General features: G+C 38.9%; 1 protein-coding gene across 1 annotated transcript in view; it reads left to right on the forward strand.

Moving 5' to 3' along the window:
• Pkc98E (Protein kinase C) overlaps positions 1-19,370 on the forward strand; it is a 55,194-nt gene extending 35,824 nt beyond the window's left edge. Inside the window, exons 10-14 of the mRNA XM_080267890.1 lie at positions 2,189-2,327; positions 8,446-8,634; positions 9,587-9,733; positions 10,284-10,465; positions 19,110-19,370. Coding sequence (XP_080124016.1) covers positions 2,189-2,327; positions 8,446-8,634; positions 9,587-9,733; positions 10,284-10,451 — 643 coding nt within the window. The 3' untranslated portion in view covers positions 10,452-10,465; positions 19,110-19,370. The remainder of the gene's footprint in view (positions 1-2,188; positions 2,328-8,445; positions 8,635-9,586; positions 9,734-10,283; positions 10,466-19,109) is intronic.
• The last annotated feature ends 266 nt before the right edge of the window (positions 19,371-19,636 follow it).

Genomic DNA, 19,636 nt, shown 5'->3' on the forward strand with positions numbered 1-19,636 from the left:
TTTTGTATGTATGGTACTTTCACTAGTTTTATTCCATTAGTTTAGCTCTAGCTATATCATGCCATTGATTACTACTACGTGTATTACCTTTAAATTACAGAATCATTTACATCATAACCACCTTGCTTGTACGGTACAGAGTTGCTCATCACGGCCATCTCCTGAATACTTGTGCCTTCTCTCCATTGTATATGTTGTTTTATTCATCACACTCCACAAAGTGTTCCTTTATCAATATCTGAGTCTCTCAACCCCTTCAGTGATGATGTATTTTCCTTTTTTTTTTTTTCTCACTACCAAACTATTTTACTTCACTTAGCAAATGAAGTCAGTATCTGACCCCTTCATTTCAAAAGCTGAACAAAATTTTCATCATCATCATCATCATCATCATCCAATCCCGTGTTGCTCCATAAGGAGCGTAGGAGCCCAGGGGCTGGGCAAGTTGGTCCAGACATTTAAGATGAGAGTAATCAGCCTAACTCATCCCTGAGTGGCATTACGTGAGCAGTAAACTCCAACCACCCCTTGGATATAAACCTGAACAGGTTCAGTCCAATTGGAGCACCTTAATTACCTGCTAAACCACCAGGCACCATAATTTGGTTATATAGTTACCACTTAGCATAGTAAATGATTTCTTGGTGTTCAGGAAACCATTTGGCTTGACATATATTGTAGAGTTACCTGTAGACAGAAGGAAGAGGAAAGAACAAAGGAAAGACAGAAGAAGAGGGAAGGAAAAGAGGAAAGGGCATGCACCGGAGAGCAGCACTACATTGAGTGAGTGGATGATGAGCACCCCCACCTACCACAAATCTGAAGGTAGCAAGAATGAAATATGAAAACTCATTATCCAGTCAAAGGAGTTACATATTTAGTGTTCAGTATTCAAGTACAGTACAATCCCAGCTATCCGGTATCCAGACAAACGGAATACTCAGAACAACGGGAAAATTCAAGGGCTGGTAAAAATGTCGGTAAGTTATAACTGTGCGCCAATTTGAATGGACCGCCAAACCGCCGTTTGATTGTGTCACGCGAGGCTGGGGGAAGTCAGACAAAGCAAGGTGAAGGCATTTCCGGCTGATGTAAATCCCTAGCAAATCCTCTTAACCACCCCTCCTCTCCCCCTCTTTCCCGTACTTGAATTCAGTCATCCTCCACACCCTCCAAAAATCACCAGTCTGCGTTTTGCCACCAGACAGTAAACAAGGTCTTTTGCTGTTGTGTTCCTCTGATAGACGGTAATTTGTACACTCCAAAATGCCTGAAGTGCAAACTAAACGTAAGCGTATCGTGCTTACCTTGAAACAGAAGCTGGACATACAGTATGCAACAGACTTGAAAAAGGCGAACATTATAAAACACTAATGGCTGAATATAAATGTTAATAGGAATGAAAGTTTACTTTGTTGGAAGAAAAATAAATAATATGCCTCCATTTCATACGTACATCATTTATTTTCTGCAAAACAGCTGAGTGGCGGGTGAGGGGTGGAGTGATGGAGGTCAGGTAGGGAAGAAGAAGAAGTCGGAAACGTAAACAAACTCACGTGAGGGCACAAGTGTTGTGATAATTCTACAGTGCAGTCTTAACACATCATCAGTTCACTAATAAATGTTCAAGCTTTTATTTCTTTATTTTATTTTTCAATTTTTATGAGTACAGTACATATAATGAATACAGTAATTCGGTAAACAATGGACTGGTGTAATTTGCAGTACTGCAAATTGCTAGACATTGCACACGTGCGTTATGACCATGGTGTGTGTTTACAAGGCAGTTTTTCAGGCGGAATCTCTTAGTGTAACCCCTAATGTGACTGGTGAGTACCTGAACTGTATTTACTGCTGTGATAGCCTTTGTATAGATTTGATTTGAAAATCAGAAATACGGGAAAAATCTGTAACCGGGATGGTAAATTCCCCAAGCCACCCGGTTAACTGGGATTGTACTGTATTTGGTTAAGTATTTCCAGTTTTTTAAGGATTTATTGGTTTACGATAAAGTTCCTCATTTGTAATACAGGTATCTGTTTCAGTGTTTTCTGAACCCAACCTTACCCAGTACTTTGTTTGTAAAAAAGGTCTTGGTGATGATGATGGGGGTGGTGTTGATGATGATGATGATATGATGATTTTATATTTCTGCATTTAAAAAAATACTATTCTCTTTCTTTTTCAGAGATTTAAAGTTAGACAATATCTTGCTTGATAGCGAGGGCCATTGTAAAATAGCCGACTTTGGCATGTGTAAAGAGGGCATCAAGGAAAATGTAACCACCACTACCTTCTGTGGCACTCCTGATTACATTGCTCCTGAGGTGAGTAGAGTGGATGGGCTTTGAAGATGGGAATAACAACTAAAAAACATATTGTGCATCTGAGTTTCAGTGGATATGAAAGTTAGCATAGTCCTCACATGCAGATGGATCTGTTGAGCTGGTACTGTTACCTCACAGTGTAATGTGATGTATCAAGTACTTTAAAATAATTTTGCACTTACAGTATAGGATGGCCTGTATATCTCATTGTTTTATCCATTTATCAGTATGTTAAGTGTGAGAAACAATGAAGTACCATTATTTTTAACAGGTATTATTGTCGTTATGAGTTCAACAACACTCTTTGCTGGCTTTGGTGATGGAAGGGTCAGAGAATAGCTAAAGAGTATGAGAATGCAGTACTCTCTGACACTTAGAGAGAAATGAGGAATTTAAAAGAGTCAAAATGTTGGCTTGGAATTGTTGGCCAACTTCTGCTGCTGATAGTACCAGGATGTAGTTTCACAAAGAAATGTATGATCCATCCCCTTTTATAACCAAGATTTGTTTTTCTAGGAAGGACAAGTAACTTCAATGCAGATTCTTACCTTGTTTCTTGGTCTTCCATCAAAAATATATCTTGAATAATGAGGGATTTGAGTGGAAAACAAGATGTGGGAAGATTCTTCACTTGCCTCTCCTTGTCCATCCTACAGAAAGTAAATATTGAGTCAGGGGTTATTGATCATAAAACAAGAGACCTGGGAAAATGCTGCACTTTCAGTTCCTTGTCCATGCCACAAATAAATCAAAAACTACAAGTGAATTGATTTTAAAACAAGATGAGTTGCAATTAATTAGTCTTAAAACAAGAGTCATGGAAAAACACTGTACTTACCTTTCTTTTTCCATCCAGCAGAAATAAATCACGGTAATGACAGGGTATTGATTATATGTTTGTATGTGAATCTTAGCTCATTATTGCTAGGAAACTAGGAAACCTGCATGTTTTAGGTCATATCTTATGAGCATAACGTGTGGTGTTGTCTTGGCCAGTAGTGAAAAAATGCAAAATATGTTTTTTTAGAAATAATGTTGTGAAGTGAATATTCTGGATCATTGTTATTGCTGTTGTGTCTTTTTTATTATTTTGTATGCCCCAGTGACTCACTCTCAGCTGAATACAAATGTCTAGAGTCAGCTGGAACAGAGTGTGAGTTGTTCCAACCATGGGAGAGTTAAAGGTCCCAGCATCAACCCTCAGGCTCATGTGACTCATTTAGCTGGCTGAAATCATCAGACTTAAGCAGTTGTCCAACCATGAGAGGTTCACTGAATAAGCAGATATCAAGTTTTGAATTATAATGATGGTGAAACTTTCCAGAATTCGTTCATTTTATTAACAACTTTCCATAATAATTAGTAGACAGCATGTTAGTTGTAGTGTAGCTGTTTTAAAGTGGTAGTTTTGGTGCTTCAGCTAACTGCAGTAATTCCTTGTTTAACTTTCATGTAACACATTTTTTTGGCCATAGAACTGTTAATCAACTCACAAATGCTTTATGCTCAACATGCCTTTGTGGTCAGAATTTGTCATGATGGGTCAGAGTTGATACAACTCACATTCTTAGTACAACATATTTCTTTAGTTTGCTAATGCATTAAAATGTTAAAGACATCACAGACACTTATTTACAACATCAGATACATTTTGCTGCTTATGTGCAACTTTAAATGATTTTTTAGTGTTGGAGAAGATACACTAATTTTCCTTGCCAGAATATAAACCATACTTAAAACAAATTTCACCTGACGCAGTAGTTTTGGGGGAATACATCAGTGTTAAGTGAGGAATTACTGTATGCCTGTGTGTAGCATAGCTGGCTGTTAACATTTTCCATCTCTTACACAGCTCTTACAAGATATTGGTGGGTGAGATTCGAGTCAAGTGATGTAAGCTGGAATTTCCCCCCCCCCCCTCTTTATTTTGCAGTGTTTTTCACTTATAGGTATGCCTTCCCACCAGTGTGCTAACAGTTAGCTTTTGTAATAACTAAATACCATAGATCATTCATTTCAAGATTAGCATTTCCTTAAATTTCATGTTAATTGACTTCAGATTTTATACTAACATTGCTTGAAAACCCCTGAAAATATTTCTGTATATTTATTGTATAGTTGCCATGAAAAGTTCTTTTGCTTCCTGTTTTCCTCTCCAAGAACTTTGAAGGTTGGCCTGATGAAGCCATAGTAACCGAGTCGTATGGTCGTAGTTTTAAACTGTGGGCAGACGTTCACTTTGCCCTATCCGTATCTTTTGGTAGTCTTAATGTACGAACGGGAGAGCATTCCCCGGTGAATGAGAGAGGATTACCACAGCGTAGTACTGGAATCCTCCGGGAGTCTCATGACACCCCTTCACATGCCCCTTTGTCATATTATAGCAACCTTGTGCAAAGAAAACTGTGAAGAATTTGAAGGACCCTGTGGAGTGTGTGATGGGAATTTTAATTTAATGATAAAAACATTGTGTAAAGAAAAAAATAAGTGTTTAATATTTTTATTGTTTTAAAAGACTTCACCGCTTCACTGGAGATGGTTAATTTATGACAAAACAAAAACAAAGATGAGATACTGTATCCACTTCCTTTTTATTGCTCAATATTTCTACCAAGCTGTTTATCATATATGGTGCATGATACTTTTATAATTACAGTAGTTTGATTAGTATGTGAAATAATTCCTACAGTAAAGAATGGAGGAGTACTACCTAAACAGATGACTGGTGCACAGCCAGTTAGTTTGAATTATGAAGTCTCTTGTTTATGTTCGGTGAGCTTTTGCAAGTCCACACTATTTTGTTTTGGCTTGGCAGTATATTTTTCTGGTGTATTTTGGTGTGATCTGAACGAATTTGGCTTTTATTTTTGGTGTTTGTGATTGGTTTTCAAATTAACCCCCCCCCCTCTGTGTTGTGGGGGGGTGGGATTTCAGGGTTCAGGGTGGGAAGAATGGCAAAAACAAGCATTTGGAGCAGAAATTTAGCCAAAATCGGTATGACCGGCCAAGGCATATTCGTAGGGTTATTGCTGATCACATGAACCCCTCTGAAGCTATGTCTGATACCGAATTTTTCATATGGTACAGGTTCTCGAAAGCCTGTATGCGTACTCTTATATAGAGTATTTAAGAACAAATGCCAGTCTTTAATATTAGAAGAGGTAAGAATTGCAAACATTAATAGATTATGTTTGTGAATCTTCGAAACTGTCATATGTATCGTTTTTACTTTAAGATTATGACTGTTAGAATTAGCATTGTTACCAACTGTTTGCTACGCCTACCCACACAAAGGGGTTCGCTTTCCCACTTTCAAGATTACCACTTACGTTGAAGATGTGAGCTTCCACTTCGAGTGGGGTGCAGGAAGGGTAACCCCTGCCTGCTGTTTCAAGACTACAGGCGATAGTGCTTGGTTGGCGTGGTTGGCCAAGAAGGTGGACAGATACGGTAAATGAGTGTGTGAGAAAGAGAGAAGTGGAAGCTGATAAGACTAGGTAACTGACAAGACATTGAGCTGGCTGGGTGAATTTTGTGAAGAGGAGTTAATGACCAGGGTTTGGCACCTATTTGACTTTGTTGGGTCGGTAAATGTGGCACTTTGTGTGGAATATGTGGAGACCCATCTTTTGGAGGCAGGATTCTGGGGGAATGAATGGTGAGCAAATGGAAGTGTGGCCCATTTAGTTGGGCAAACTTTGGTTTGTATCTTGTTCAGCCATTTTTTTTTTTTTTTTTTTCCTGACCCTGGACTGTACCTCACCCCACCCTAGGATGGGAAAGGACTAAGTGATGATGATGATGATGATACATATTTAACCAGGCTGATCTTCCGAATCTATAGAGAGAGAAGCGGGAGAAGCGACAGGACTTTTGATGGTGATTAAAGGTTTTCCCAATTTTTTTTCATATCATTATCTGTTACATTGGTCAAGCAAGCTGTAAGACTGATGTTCCTTTTTGTATTTCCTTGTAAATAACCTGCCATCACTCACGTCATCAGAGAATTCACCAGTTGAGTTGTAATTGAGTACATCTATGAACCTTTTCATTCAAGTCAGGCTTATAAGATGGGGAATAATGTGCTTCACAGCTCCTAACATTAACCTTGGAGTTGCAGGCATTTGGTTGTTTAAATCCTGAACTAATCTGCATCCCTAACAGGAACCAGTTTGACCCTAGAATCCTTCTTAGCATGACAGCAGATGGAAAGTGAAAATCACGGTGCTGATAAAGCTAACTCTTTCAGTCCAAGGACATGCATTTTCTTTGATTAATCCTGTATACAGATGATTTTATGGGAGCTTTTGGAACTGGAGAGGTTAGCTGTAACTTTTCATTTTCCACATTACTACATATATATCCTGTATATATATGTACAGTATATATGTAGAATCAATAGCCTCTACACCTACTCATAGGTAACTGAGGTGAGCTGCATGTATGTTGAGGAATACAGTATAGGGTATAGATTTTGGAGGGGAAGAAGGCAGGAAATTACTGGAGTTGGGCAGGCACAATAACAGTTGGTGCTGTGTGTGTGAATCTCAGCTGGCCATCTGGAGCTTGTATTCTCATCTGTTATTCCTGCAACCCCAATAATGTATTTTATTTTTTATTCATGGTGCTTCTAGATGATTTTATTCTGCTTTGAAGAGATTTATGAACTGTATGGGAAGATAATGCATTAATTAATGTCTAACAGTACAAGAGGTTTGATCCAAGTTCAATGAAATTTTCTTGGTAGCAAGGCTTCAATGAAAAAGGCATCAGGATGGAAGGGATTAAGAAGGCACCTTAGTATGTCTTCCTCATCTATTTATTTCTGCACGAGATGTGTTAATATACACGTGTGTAATTTATGGAGATTCTGTCATTGTTAAAGTACTGTAAAAGGCACAAAAATAATATTGAACAGGCAGAATCAAGTGATAAGGGAAAATTCCTAGTGAGCCTTAATCATTGAGGATATGGCCTCAGATGTTCTGCCTACCTTTTCCTTATACTCCATCACTGAGTTACCAGCCATACCATAAATGTCCATATTACAGTGCCCATGCCTATTTCTGCTTATAAGTGAGTCTAGGGCCATACAAGAACAGGAACAGTTGTGGTGATTATTTTGCTGTTTGAGGTCTTTGGTGACTGAAGATGTGGAAGGCGTGACCTTCTCACTCCATGCTGTACAGTGAGTGCTGTTAGAATGATGGACTTCTTGTTACACAACCCACAGTGAGGAGACAGAAGTGCTGCAACTTCACTTATTACCTTTCTTGAATCCAGGTGACATCTTTTTTAGGTCATGCTTGCTGCCACTGAATGGTTTGATTCAGTTTCAGAAAGATCTCTTGTATTGCAGGGATCAGTGAGAACTCTGTCTAACCCTTCCAGTTTAAAATCTCTCTCCGAAGCTGAATAACATCATCTGGTGATAATAAAGATAAAATGATAAAGACTGCCATATTGAAGGGATGAAATACTGTACCCTTACAGCTCAACACAGTGACATTTTTAATTGTTCAGGCTACCACTAGAGTATTTTCTTCAGCTGAAGGGCAGTGTAATGTAGTATTAACTTTAATATTTTCTTAAGTCAGAATGTTTTCAAATGAGGACCTGTATTGAATTTTGGATATATGGTGACAAAGGAAACAAAACAATGCAGCCATCTGTCTGAAATGAATACAAGCAGTCCTCATAATAAGTCAGGAATGTTTTATACTGTATCCCAGTTGGTACCTGTACTGTGAATTAGGGAAAATGATAGATCATTTTTATAGGTATGAATGGAACTTTAATTGGTATATAATTTTTCTGTAATATACAATGGTCTTAACCCCCATTAAGCCTGGTCACATCTTTTTTAGTTTATTTATTTATTTTTAAATACCAGCTGATTTTATTCAATTGCCTTTTATACTGGAGATGTCTATCAGGGCTGTATCTACCCCCCCCCCCCCCCCCCCAGTTTGGAAAGCTTATCCTAACCTTGAATAAGATTAACAGTTTATGGAGAATATAATGAAAATATGTCCCTGGGCTCAGTGGGTTAAGAGGAATAACTTGCACCGATATTAAAATGTTCAGTCTATATATATATATGTATGTATGTAACCAGATTCTGAAGGAGCTTGACTATGGTGCAAGTGTTGACTGGTGGGCTTTGGGCGTCCTGATGTATGAAATGATGGCAGGGCAACCACCGTTTGAAGCAGACAATGAAGATGACCTTTTTGAGTCCATCCTTCATGAAGAAGTTCTGTATCCAGTGTGGCTCTCCAAAGAAGCTGTCTCCATTCTTAAAGGGGTTTGTATTCTCCACTGTAGATACATGTAAGTGATAGTTGTTAAGTGAGAAGGCACAGTAACCAAGGAAGCTGTCCCTATTTTTCATGTGGCATGTATTCTCTTTTTGACTACTGAAATTTGCATCAAGCTCTGGTAGTGTCCACATAAACATATAAAGATGTTTTCTTTCCAATAGATCTCTCTAAAGAAATAGTATTAATTCTTGAAGGGGTTTCTCTTCTCTTTTGTAGATAATACTGAAGTGATGGTTGTTGAATGAGAAAGTAATTAAAAGCTGATTCTATTCTTAAAGAGGCTCTCCATTTAACTATTGGAAATGAGTGCTTAAAGGTGCGTTGGGACCTGTATTAATTCATGACAAAGTTCTTAATCCAATGAGGGTCTCTGAAGAAGTTGCATCCATCCTAAAGGAGTTTTGTATTCTCTGCCTGAATAGTCCATCCAGACTGTATAAGGATATGTTTAGATGGTTAGGCCTGTAAGGTAGAACTAGAATTGCAAGAGCTTGAATGATGAATGATTGTGTGGCTCATTACACTGGGCTTTCTGTTGATAGGTCTCCCACTTTTGTATGGTACTGTACTTTGTTTTTCTTTATATCTGGATATTACCTAACACCATCATTAGGTGAGAAGAAAAGGGTCATGATGATGATGATGATGATGATGAGTGTCATGGTGGAAGTAATGTCTTTGTTACAGTTGGTGTGTTTTTACTTGATGCACCTGAGCTACTCACAGATTGAATACTAAGTTGTAGTTGCATGAAATTCAGTGGGTGTTAGTTATGAGGTAGGAATGAGTCTCCTTGGTTACTAGATACATTGAACCTCCACTGTGACTACAATTGACCATCATATGAGCTGAAAAATTAGGAATCTTCATCACAGAAAAAAAAAAAAATAAATAAATAAATTTAAAATTCTCAAAGTACTATTGTTTTCTTTACAGTTCATGACAAAGGACCCCTCCAAGCGTCTGGGTTGCATGGCTGAACGTGGTGGAGAGGCGGCAATCAGAAACCACAAATTCTTCCGTGACATTGATTGGGAACTCCTGGAGCAACGCAAAGTCAAGCCACCATTCACTCCTAAAGTTGTAAGTGATAATTTAGGTTTTCTGTTCTGTGGAATTTCATATTTTCTGTACGTAACCCATTCAGTGTTTGGCCTTTTTTTTTTTTTTTTTTTTTTTTTTTTTTTAAGGCAAGTATTACTGGAAGAGTGTATATGGGTGAGGTGAAAAGGGGAGAGGTAAATGAGAGAGGGGTGTGAGTTGGAAGAGGACACTTTGATGGAGGACAAGGTGATCTGGAGGCAATTTGCTTGTGGCCACCTTTTATGGGATTAAGACATCTGATAGAAGGTCAATTGTACAGTACCGTATGGATAATATTAGTTTATATAATTGTCTGGAGATAGCAAGAATAAGTCCATAAAAAACATTGCTTGGTTCGTGGACGTAATATTATTGCCTAGCAAGTGTCGTGGTGAAGACGATGAAGAAGATGAGAGGGATGATGATGATGACGATGAAGATGGAAATGAATATTGTGATCTACATATATAAGGGCTTATACAGCAGTTAGATGATGTGCTTCCAGTTGTGCTTTGTTCTTCACTAAACCCACTTTCTTTGCGTTCAACAGAAGGGACGCAAGGATGCAGTAAACTTCGATGCCGAGTTTACGAAAGAAGATCCTGTCCTGACAGTCATAAATGCAGAGGTTGTACAGGCAATAAACCAGGATGAATTTAGAGGTTTCTCCTTTGTAAACAGAGTATTCAAACCAACAGCTGTACCATCTCAAGCTTAAGAAAGTGCGGCATAGTAAGTAAATTATATCTTGGCAATGATCTTGTGTACTGAAACGTAACATTGTGATTTGCAGTGATTATTCAGTAAGAGATACTGTAAGTCCTTGTTATATGTCTGTGTTTTAAGAAATACAGAATTAATGAAGATCCTTATCAGTAATTCTGTTATTATTATTTTTTTTTTTTTCAGGTACAAAGTACTAAAATCTCCTGGGAAATTAAATTAATTTTTTTTTTATTTTTTTTTTTATTTTTTTTTTTTACTACACATCCACAGGTGATAGATATATATATTTTTTTCCTCTAAGAATTTTTTTATGGAATAAGTGGAGTAAAAATTTGAGGGTGATAAGTGTTCTCTCTCTCTCTCTCTCTCTCTCTCTCTCTCTCTCTCTCTCTTTCTCTTTTTTCTTTAACAATTTAAATTGCATAAATATTAGAAGGTCAAATAACAGAAAATGGGTACTGTATATTGTATTGTATTTTGCTTGTTTGATGTTCTTTTATTAGTTCATAGTTTATTGAATGATCTCTATGGCTAAGTTAGTGTATTTTTAAGATCTGTGTATTGAATGTAATGATGGTTGGAAGAGCCAGGAAGATTTTTATAAGCAATGCCTTGTTTCCAGATTCTGCCTTTATGTTTTTAAATCTTTTTCTTTTATGGTGTTCATAGGTACCGTTAATATATGAACTTTTTTTTTTTCTTTTTTTTTTCTTTTTCTTTTTTTCTTCCAGTATTTTGTGAAGTGCCAGGTAAGAAAAAGTTGAACTACTTTGCTCCATGGACGTTATTTTTTTCTCGTTACCTCCAGGTGATTTTGTTAAGCTTATAGAGGGAGCATTTGTGGTGACAGGGATAGAAACAGTCTCCATTAACCCCATCACAGCCTAATGATTCCATTCTTGAAGCTGAGTAAAGCCATCTGGAGGTAGGGCAAGAATGAAATACAAAATATGACCATGAACTGAAGGAGTTGTGAATGAAGGCTATCGGATTCCAGTTACTCATCCCTTTCGTTAACGTCTTCACTCTGATGATGCATTTCTCTAGTTTGTTCTTGCTACCTCCCAATTATTTTTTAGTTTTAGGGAGATTTCTTGTTGTGAGGGGGTATTTGAATGCTATGTCTAACCCCCTCCTGTTGAAGAAATCTCAAGTTGAATAAAGTCTACCTTCATATGATGTTATTCAGCACTGGGGGGCTTGTCATAGTTGAGAGGTAAAAAATGAAAGAATTATCCATCCTCTCCAGATGAAAAGGTCTCTCATTAACTGAATAATGTCATCAGGAATAGCACGAATGAAGTAGAAAAATTTGTTGTCAGAATGAACGGGTCTTGCTGCAGTGGTAATGAGAATGTCATATACTTTCCCACGTTCCTAGGAGTGAGCAGCAGTTGTAATTGAAGCACATAGAAAACATTTAATTATCATACTTAGTATAGAATGACTTTAACCAAATTTTGAGTTTGTAGATTTGAAGGTATATGATCTCAGTCAGTGAGAGCCACTGTAACCTTTAATTGAATGCTGTATAGGGATACAGTAGAGTGCTGTAGGTAATGGAAGGCAGCTTTTAGTAATGCCAACAAAAAACTAGGAGTCATAGAATATCTTCTAAAATTCAGTCGAGTATCAGAGAAAAGGGATAGGAAAAAAATATAGGCATCATAGAATATTGCTTGAACTTCCCTCCAGAGAAAAAGGATGTTGTTACTTTGATGTAGCTGTTCGTGAAGATGTAGCAGACATGATAATTTGAAAATGAAACTGACGAGAAAATGAAGCATCTTTTGATATTTTCTTTAGGATCAAAGAAAAGGAACATCTTAATTTTTTTACTGAGGTGTTTACTAAGACATAGCTGCCATGTTTTGTTTCATGGGAATGAAACTGTAGGATAGGAAATGAAACTTCTTGACTCCTATATGATTGAAAATGAAACTTCTTGACTCAAATACGTATTGTGCTGTATCTCAGCTTTGAGAAAATGACTTAACACATCTATTGGATGGATAAGGAACTGGAATCAAGCTTATTTTTTATATGTCCCAATCAATAGTATTTATGCAGTATAATGCTGTCACTGTAACTTGTAATTTGTCTTTTTACATGGAAAATAATAATAATAATGATGATACATTTTAACAGTGATCAGTTTTGCATTTAATTTTATAAGGTGTATTTCATAATAGATGTTTTCAGTTACTTCCCACCATGGTATGTTTTTAAACTTTAATACTTTTGGGAGGATAAACTGTTTTGTTTTGTAGCTGATGACTAAATAAGGCTCCTTAAAGCTGAGGCGTCGTGTCGTATGCTAAGTGGCTCTGGAGATTTTGTAACACCTCTTCCTTAACAATTTATTTTCTGTATTATACTCAGTATCCTCCTGTATGTTATTGATGTAAAACTGGATAATAAAATAATATAAAGAACATACAAGGGAGTGTTAATGTGTAATATGCAAAATAAATCTCTGTTAAGGAAGAAGTGCTTTGAAGCCTCATAGGCCACCTAGAGTACAGCTTGTAGGCATCAGCTGGTTTTCAAGAGTGTTTATTCAGTCACAAATCTAGAAACATTCAATTCCAAATACACAGAACCAGTGTAAATTTACCGGTGTCATGTCTGGCTTTTATAAGAGCCTGTGATGTGCTCTTTGGGATAAAGTGAATGGATTTAATGTTGAACACCTGAGAGTCGTTCTTAAAAATCTGAGAGTCATTCTTGAACATTTGAGAGTCAGTTTTTAGCTTGTCATATAGGAAACATGCTGTTTGTAAATTGATGCACATTAATAGGAAGGCTCGGTATCAGATACTGTAATTTAATTTTTACTGAGCGAAAACTGGAGAGTTACTCTTCAAACTACTTGAACTTAGGTGGCATCCTTTGATTTATTCATGCTCCCACCAGGTGATTTTATTCAGCTTGGAGAAGGGTGTCTGGCATTGAAGAGGCTTATTAATGATGTATCTAACTTCCTGTTCCAAGAGTCGGTTATAAGCTGAATAGAATTGTCAGGTGTCCAAAATAAAATGAAAAGGAGTCCACAAGGTCAGTGGGTTGAATGACTTTACTGCAATTATGATCATTCGATGGCACCATCAGAAGTAGGCTGGTCATCTTCCCTATAGTATATTACGGTAATGGACTGTGGTTGCCTAGGCTTAGGCCCCTTTACCCCAATTGGAGGTAAAATTGGATTGGCGCCCCCCCCCCCCCTTTTTTTTTCTTTCTCTCTCTAACAAAGTGTATGCTGTCAAGTAGTTATGGTATGATTATTCATGTTACTCAGTATTTTCATTATTACAGGTTTTGCTTGACGCGTCAGTTCTAGCCACTGATTTGTCAGATTTCATAGCTAGAAACATTATTATTTTTTGCCATCTTTTTTTTATGCTGATGCCATTTCAACCAAGACATCAGCAGAGTTCACATAATTTTCATTGGCTTCATCCCGAGAGTATGTTGTACTCACGATCAAAAAAGTACCACACAGGATGGTTCCAGTAATTTCCCAAATGGTGAACACGGCTTGAGTTGTCCAATTGAGGATTAATAATAATACACTTGTTACGTATAAGATAGACTGTAACTAGGATGACTCCCCCCACCCCCCCTTTCCCCTCTCCAAAATCCATCATCCATGGTGTCAAATGTTTTGCACGACCCCCCCCCCCCCCTCCCACACACACACTTGGGATTGAATTTGCTGTCTTAATGAGTAGACCATTTCTCAGACCAGTTGATCACCACTTTGCGATACTTTTTTGGTCGAGTGAACACCTGGGTCATTACATCTGTCTGCTCTCAGGTACAGTCATCTGAAGGAAGCAGTAGTTTGCTGTAAAGCTTTTTCTATATGTGAAATAGGAAAACGCTAAAACATACATACAGAGAATCTATCTGGTAGTGTTTTTTAACTTTTTCAGTCTGGTGATGTGTATTATTTTGTTCTTGCTGCTACGAGGTGATTTTAATCAACTTAGGAATGACCTCTCATATGGAAGGGGTCTATTAATGTGATGTCTAGCCACTCAAGCATGAAAAGTCCATTTTAAGGTGAACAGATTCATCTAGAAGTAGCAGGAGTTAAATAAAATATTTAAAAATCAAAATCAGATTGGAAAAGTTTAAACAGCACTGGAATCCCTCCCCCCCAAACAAAAAAAAATCTGTTGCTGCTTCCTTTACATGTGTACAAAGAAACTGGTAACTACAGTAGTGGATGAATTATAATAATATTGTAGCCACTGTGTTATGTTAATGTGCTTTTATAGGTCTCACAGGATATACACTTAACTCTGTGTGTCCTCTTTACTTCATCAGGTATTTAAATGAGGGTTTATTGTAATGCAAGCGTGACGGAAATAGTGTACTGGTACTGTTTATAGGTGGTACCGATACCAAACAAGTTAAAAATATGCTGTTTTAGATCCATACCAAACATGAAAGAAATATGGTACTGTACTGTTTAAAGGAACTCAGAGCTGAATAAGGTTCACAATTAATTCACTTATTTGAGCTTAGACCAGTATTGCATTTCACAACTTGTAAAAAAAAAAAAAATCCTTGCAGTGTACTAATGACCTATTTATATGAGGTAGGGAACCAAAAGATCTTGTTGATAATTAAGTAATCTCAGCATCCAGGAAAGGGAACAGAAACTCCCTTTGACATAACATCTCCCTTCCCCCCTGAATGTTGGTGTGATTATGCATGCATGCATGTGTGTGTGTGTGTGTGTGTGTGTGTGTGTGTGTGTGTGTGTGTGTGTGTATGTGTGTGTGTGACCCTCAGCCACCACTCCCCAATGGGCTCCTCCCAAGCACTCATGACCACCTCTCCAGTACCACACTTGTAATATTGCCCTCGTTTTACTCTCTTCGGTATTACCAGTTACACTTTTGGGTAGCTGAAATAAGCCATATTTGAAAAAAAGTGTCATATTTGAACAAAAATAATGTATTTATCCTGTATATGTTCATTGTATACAGAATATATAATATGGTAATTGGCTCAGCCCACCCATGAGTGGAAAAAAAGAGGTAAGGATGATGATGATTGGTATTGCAATAAAACAAGTACATATGCAATAAGCAATTCATTTGACTGTTACAAATGTTGCTTAGTTGTGAAACTATTACTTGGTGTGGTGGTGTGTGGCAGTGCTGGCTGATGGGTGAGTTAATGGGTGATTCAAGTGTTGAATCACAAGAGTTACTTGGTGATTCAATTATGGATCACCATCTTTGTGTCCAGTGTTGTGGTCAGCCGGGTGTGGGGCAAGTCTCCCCCAGCACCATGTGTGCTTCTCTGCCCTGCACCCGTGTGTGACCACCCGGCTTTCCCAGGCGGACCCCCCAAGCCCCCGCTTGCCCTAAGCTGCGGGGGATGGGGGGACCCAGCCTAAACTCTTGCCTGCTGGGGGCTGGGTCCAGTCATGAGTGAGGCCCCCAGCAGGACATTTCAGTCATTCTTGTCATCTGCCTTAACGTCTTTCGCACAAAGAAGGAATTTTGATGATAGCGGTGGGTGAGCGGGGCGGAGGGTGGGCAGTGGTCCGTCTCCCCCCAGATGGCTGGTGCCACTGTGGCCCCTGCCCACCCCAGGTCCTTATTTGGCCTGTGCACCACCACCCCAGCCTGCTGTCTCTGTGTGCAATACTGCTTGGCCCCGGGTGAAGGTTGCCTTGGGTGGAAGAACCCTCGGAGCCCCCTTTACCCCTGGTCCAAGTTTGGCCCGGTGTCTTGCTGCATCCTTCCCCGCTCACCCATCACCAAGGCAGTGTTTCCAACCATTCTTGACTCATAACCATATCTCATAGACCCAGAAACATTGGTATTGCAACAAGGCCAAAGAATAGTAGATAATGTACTGGTAGAAAAGAATCAAATCTTGTAGTGTGCAGTTTTGCTGTCCTCATTGTTTGTGTTGTGGTCAAAATCTGCATTGTTAAGTAGATACAGTAGTTGTCTTGTGAGCTGCCTACAACCCAGCAGTACCAGGTATGCTTGCTTGTTTGCAGTCCAAGAGACCGTAATGGAGGTAGCGCCCAGCAGTCATGTAGTGTAGGAGAATAGGAGCCATATTCTCATCAGCTCAGGAGCCTTTCTAGCACGTCTTCCTTACTAGTGTATTTTTTTTTGTATATGGCACATTAATATTCTCTTTTATGTTATTTATGTGAACTGTGTCAATATTAAATAGTCATTAATGGCATAAAAGAGACATTAAAGTGTAATATTCAAATTAAGCCGCTAAGAAGGAGGTTCTGTAAAGCCTTCTTAGATAATGAGAATTCAAGGCAAGGTGCAGCAGTGTTGATGGTCATATAACTTCACTGCCCAGCCAGACACTACTGACTGGGCTACCCTTGCTGGGAAATAGGTCAGGTCGGCCTGCAAGAGGCTGCACTGCAGGCCAAGCATTTTAACTTTGTCAGATGTGCTTTTAAGTTTCTTTTATTTATTTGCTATTATTTTTGCTGTAGTCTGTCAATGAGTGGTTACTGCATGTAAAGCTGAAAATAACTGCATGCACAGCAGAAGCAGCACTTACTCTGCTGTTGCTATAGCTGGCTTGCTTGGTTGTTGTTGTTGTTGTTGTAACCCCAGCTCCACACGGAAGTGAAGCTGGTGGACTTCGGCACCCAGCAAGCAGTTACTGGCTTCTCCCAGAGGTTTACCCTTGAGAGGTTTTGACTTGGCTAACCACCTTTCATATGGAAGGTAGGGAAAGGGTGAGGGATGCTTGCATATTGTATAAGAATAATTCCATACAAGTGTTTGTGTGAGCATGTGAAGGCGTCCCTCTCCAGCTTGCTTAGTAAGAAAGCAAGCAGTGTGCCCACTTTTAATGCTCTGTAGACAATATTTGTTCCTTTAGCATTGAAGTCAGTAGAATTTACTCTAGTGTGGAGTTGAAATAGCAACATACTACCCCACAAATGGAATTGTCTTGGACAGCCCAGTCAGATTAACATCTGGATCAAATATTTCCAGCCTCTTTGGATTATTCTACCTGCTGAACATGGCAGTACATGGTAGAATGAAGCTTAGCATGTGTGTGCCACACAAAGTGTCCAGGGTTCTGGAATATGTGATTGTAATTTCTGGTGTAGCAGGCCTCCCATACCAGACACAACCATGGGGAGGTCAGGAATATACTCTCATTGTCACTCCCTTGTTTATCAGGAATCTCAGAGGATGATCAGTACTAAAAAATCCTGGATGGCACCCAGCCATTCAGCCGTGTTGCCACTCTTAAGCTGTGCCGCTGCTGTAGGCTGGAAGCTTATGGAAGTATTAAGCCTCACTTCACCTTATGATGGTGTAGATGAAGCCCCAGACTTGAAAGCAGTCTACTCAAAGAAGTACCGTGTTGGGGTAACATTTAAGGTCAATTGGCAATCAGGCATGAGGAATGATTGTAAAACAGATAGTCTGTTACAAAAGACAGCCTTAGATGGTGAGAATGTACAGTTTAGACTTCTGTAAGTCGTATACATTAATTGGCAGCGGCTCAGAGGGAGAGGGGGCAGGAAAAAGGTGGAATAAAGATGACCCTTGGAGTCATAAGTATAAAGACTTGACTCATACAAGGCCTCAGTTTGGCATAGGGTTGGACTTACTGAAGGCTGCAACTCACAGTGATCATCAGTATTCTTCCCCTCCTCAGCATCTGGGTGCTCTAGGGTAGGGCTGGTGCACAAAACAAATGCTGTGTACAAAATATATACATAGGATGCATTATTTCTGTATGTATGTGCAATCTGGTAGTAACATCATCCCTCCCTCTTAACACCACAAAAATTCCAATTCCCCTCATGGTGCATATCTACTCACAGCACCTCAGGGTATGCAGAACTTATTGGCTAGAGCACCTTGTTTTATTTATTCTCTATTGTTCCAGTTTAGAGCACCCAGCCTGTGTTGGATACCCTTCATTAAGCCTCTCACCCTTTTAATTCCACCTTGTAACCCTGTAATACAACCCTGTAATACAATCATCCATGTTGTCATTGGTATTGTACGCAATTGCATTTTCATAACTGTAGTTTGGATCTTAAGCCAAAGAGATTGATGTTAGCTGTAGATTGTTAGACATTTTAATAGATAAATAAATTGTTCCCATAAATATTCTATTTGTAAATGTTGGTCTGAGAGAGAGAGTGGATGTTGGTGTGAATGTTTAAACTGCTGAGCTACGGTGGGTCAGCAAGGAGAGAAGAGTTCGGTTGTGGAGGTGCAGGAAACAGCTTGACCAGACTTAACTCCCCTACCTAGTGAGTCAAGGCAGCACCACCAAAGTAATGTGGTCACAACCATAACCTGAAAGCAGTGATATCCAGTGTGTGCATCCTCAAGGTGCTCCTGAAGTAGCTGGCTGTCCCTTTAAAGTGGCCAGCTATCCCTCTGAAGTAGCCAGCTGTCCCTCTAAAGTAGCTGGCTTTCCCTCTGAAGTAGCTGGTTGTCCCTCTGAAGTAGCTGGCTGACACTGTGAAGTAGCCAGCTGTCCCTCTGAAGTAGCTGGTTTTCCCTCAACACCCAGCAGCTACCTAACTGGATACCATTGAACTCGGTGGACAAGCCTACTTGAGCTTGTTAGTGACATGACCGACCCTTGTGCCCATCTCCTTCCACAGGAGTATTGAGCCCAATGGCCAGCTTCTTCTGACAGGCAGCCCTGGGAGTGGCCCAACCAGTGAGGTGGCCATTGCCAGGGCCATATCTTCTACCCATGGACTACTGTGCCAAAATCAACTGTCTCCCTCACTTCAAACATCAGTGTGCTCGTCTGTATAATATTCTGATTACTGTAATGAAATGTCGATGGGTATTTTTGTCTCAAAAAATACTTATGTCTTTCTCTCAGCTGATTGTATGAGAAGCGTGATATAAATATATTTAAGTGTTCATTGTTATTTTTATTGAACGAACGTTCCCTGTAAATATCTTAAAATTGACAAACTTGTATTGCATTTTCAAATTCGTCAGTACAGTCATTGTACTGTATGTCATACATATGAATTATGGTGACATCACTTTGATTAAATTCACTTTGTAGACTCGAAAGTAATTTTTTCATAAGAATACATATTTAAATGTTTGACCATTAACTTTCAGTCTGATGTGTTGTTGATTATACTTGTTAAGCTTGGGAACATCTTTT

This window comes from Coenobita brevimanus, chromosome 25 (assembly GCF_032717465.1).
Source record: "Coenobita brevimanus isolate Jiangsu-jjx chromosome 25, ASM3271746v2, whole genome shotgun sequence".
Classification (NCBI taxonomy): Eukaryota; Metazoa; Arthropoda; class Malacostraca; order Decapoda; family Coenobitidae; genus Coenobita; species Coenobita brevimanus.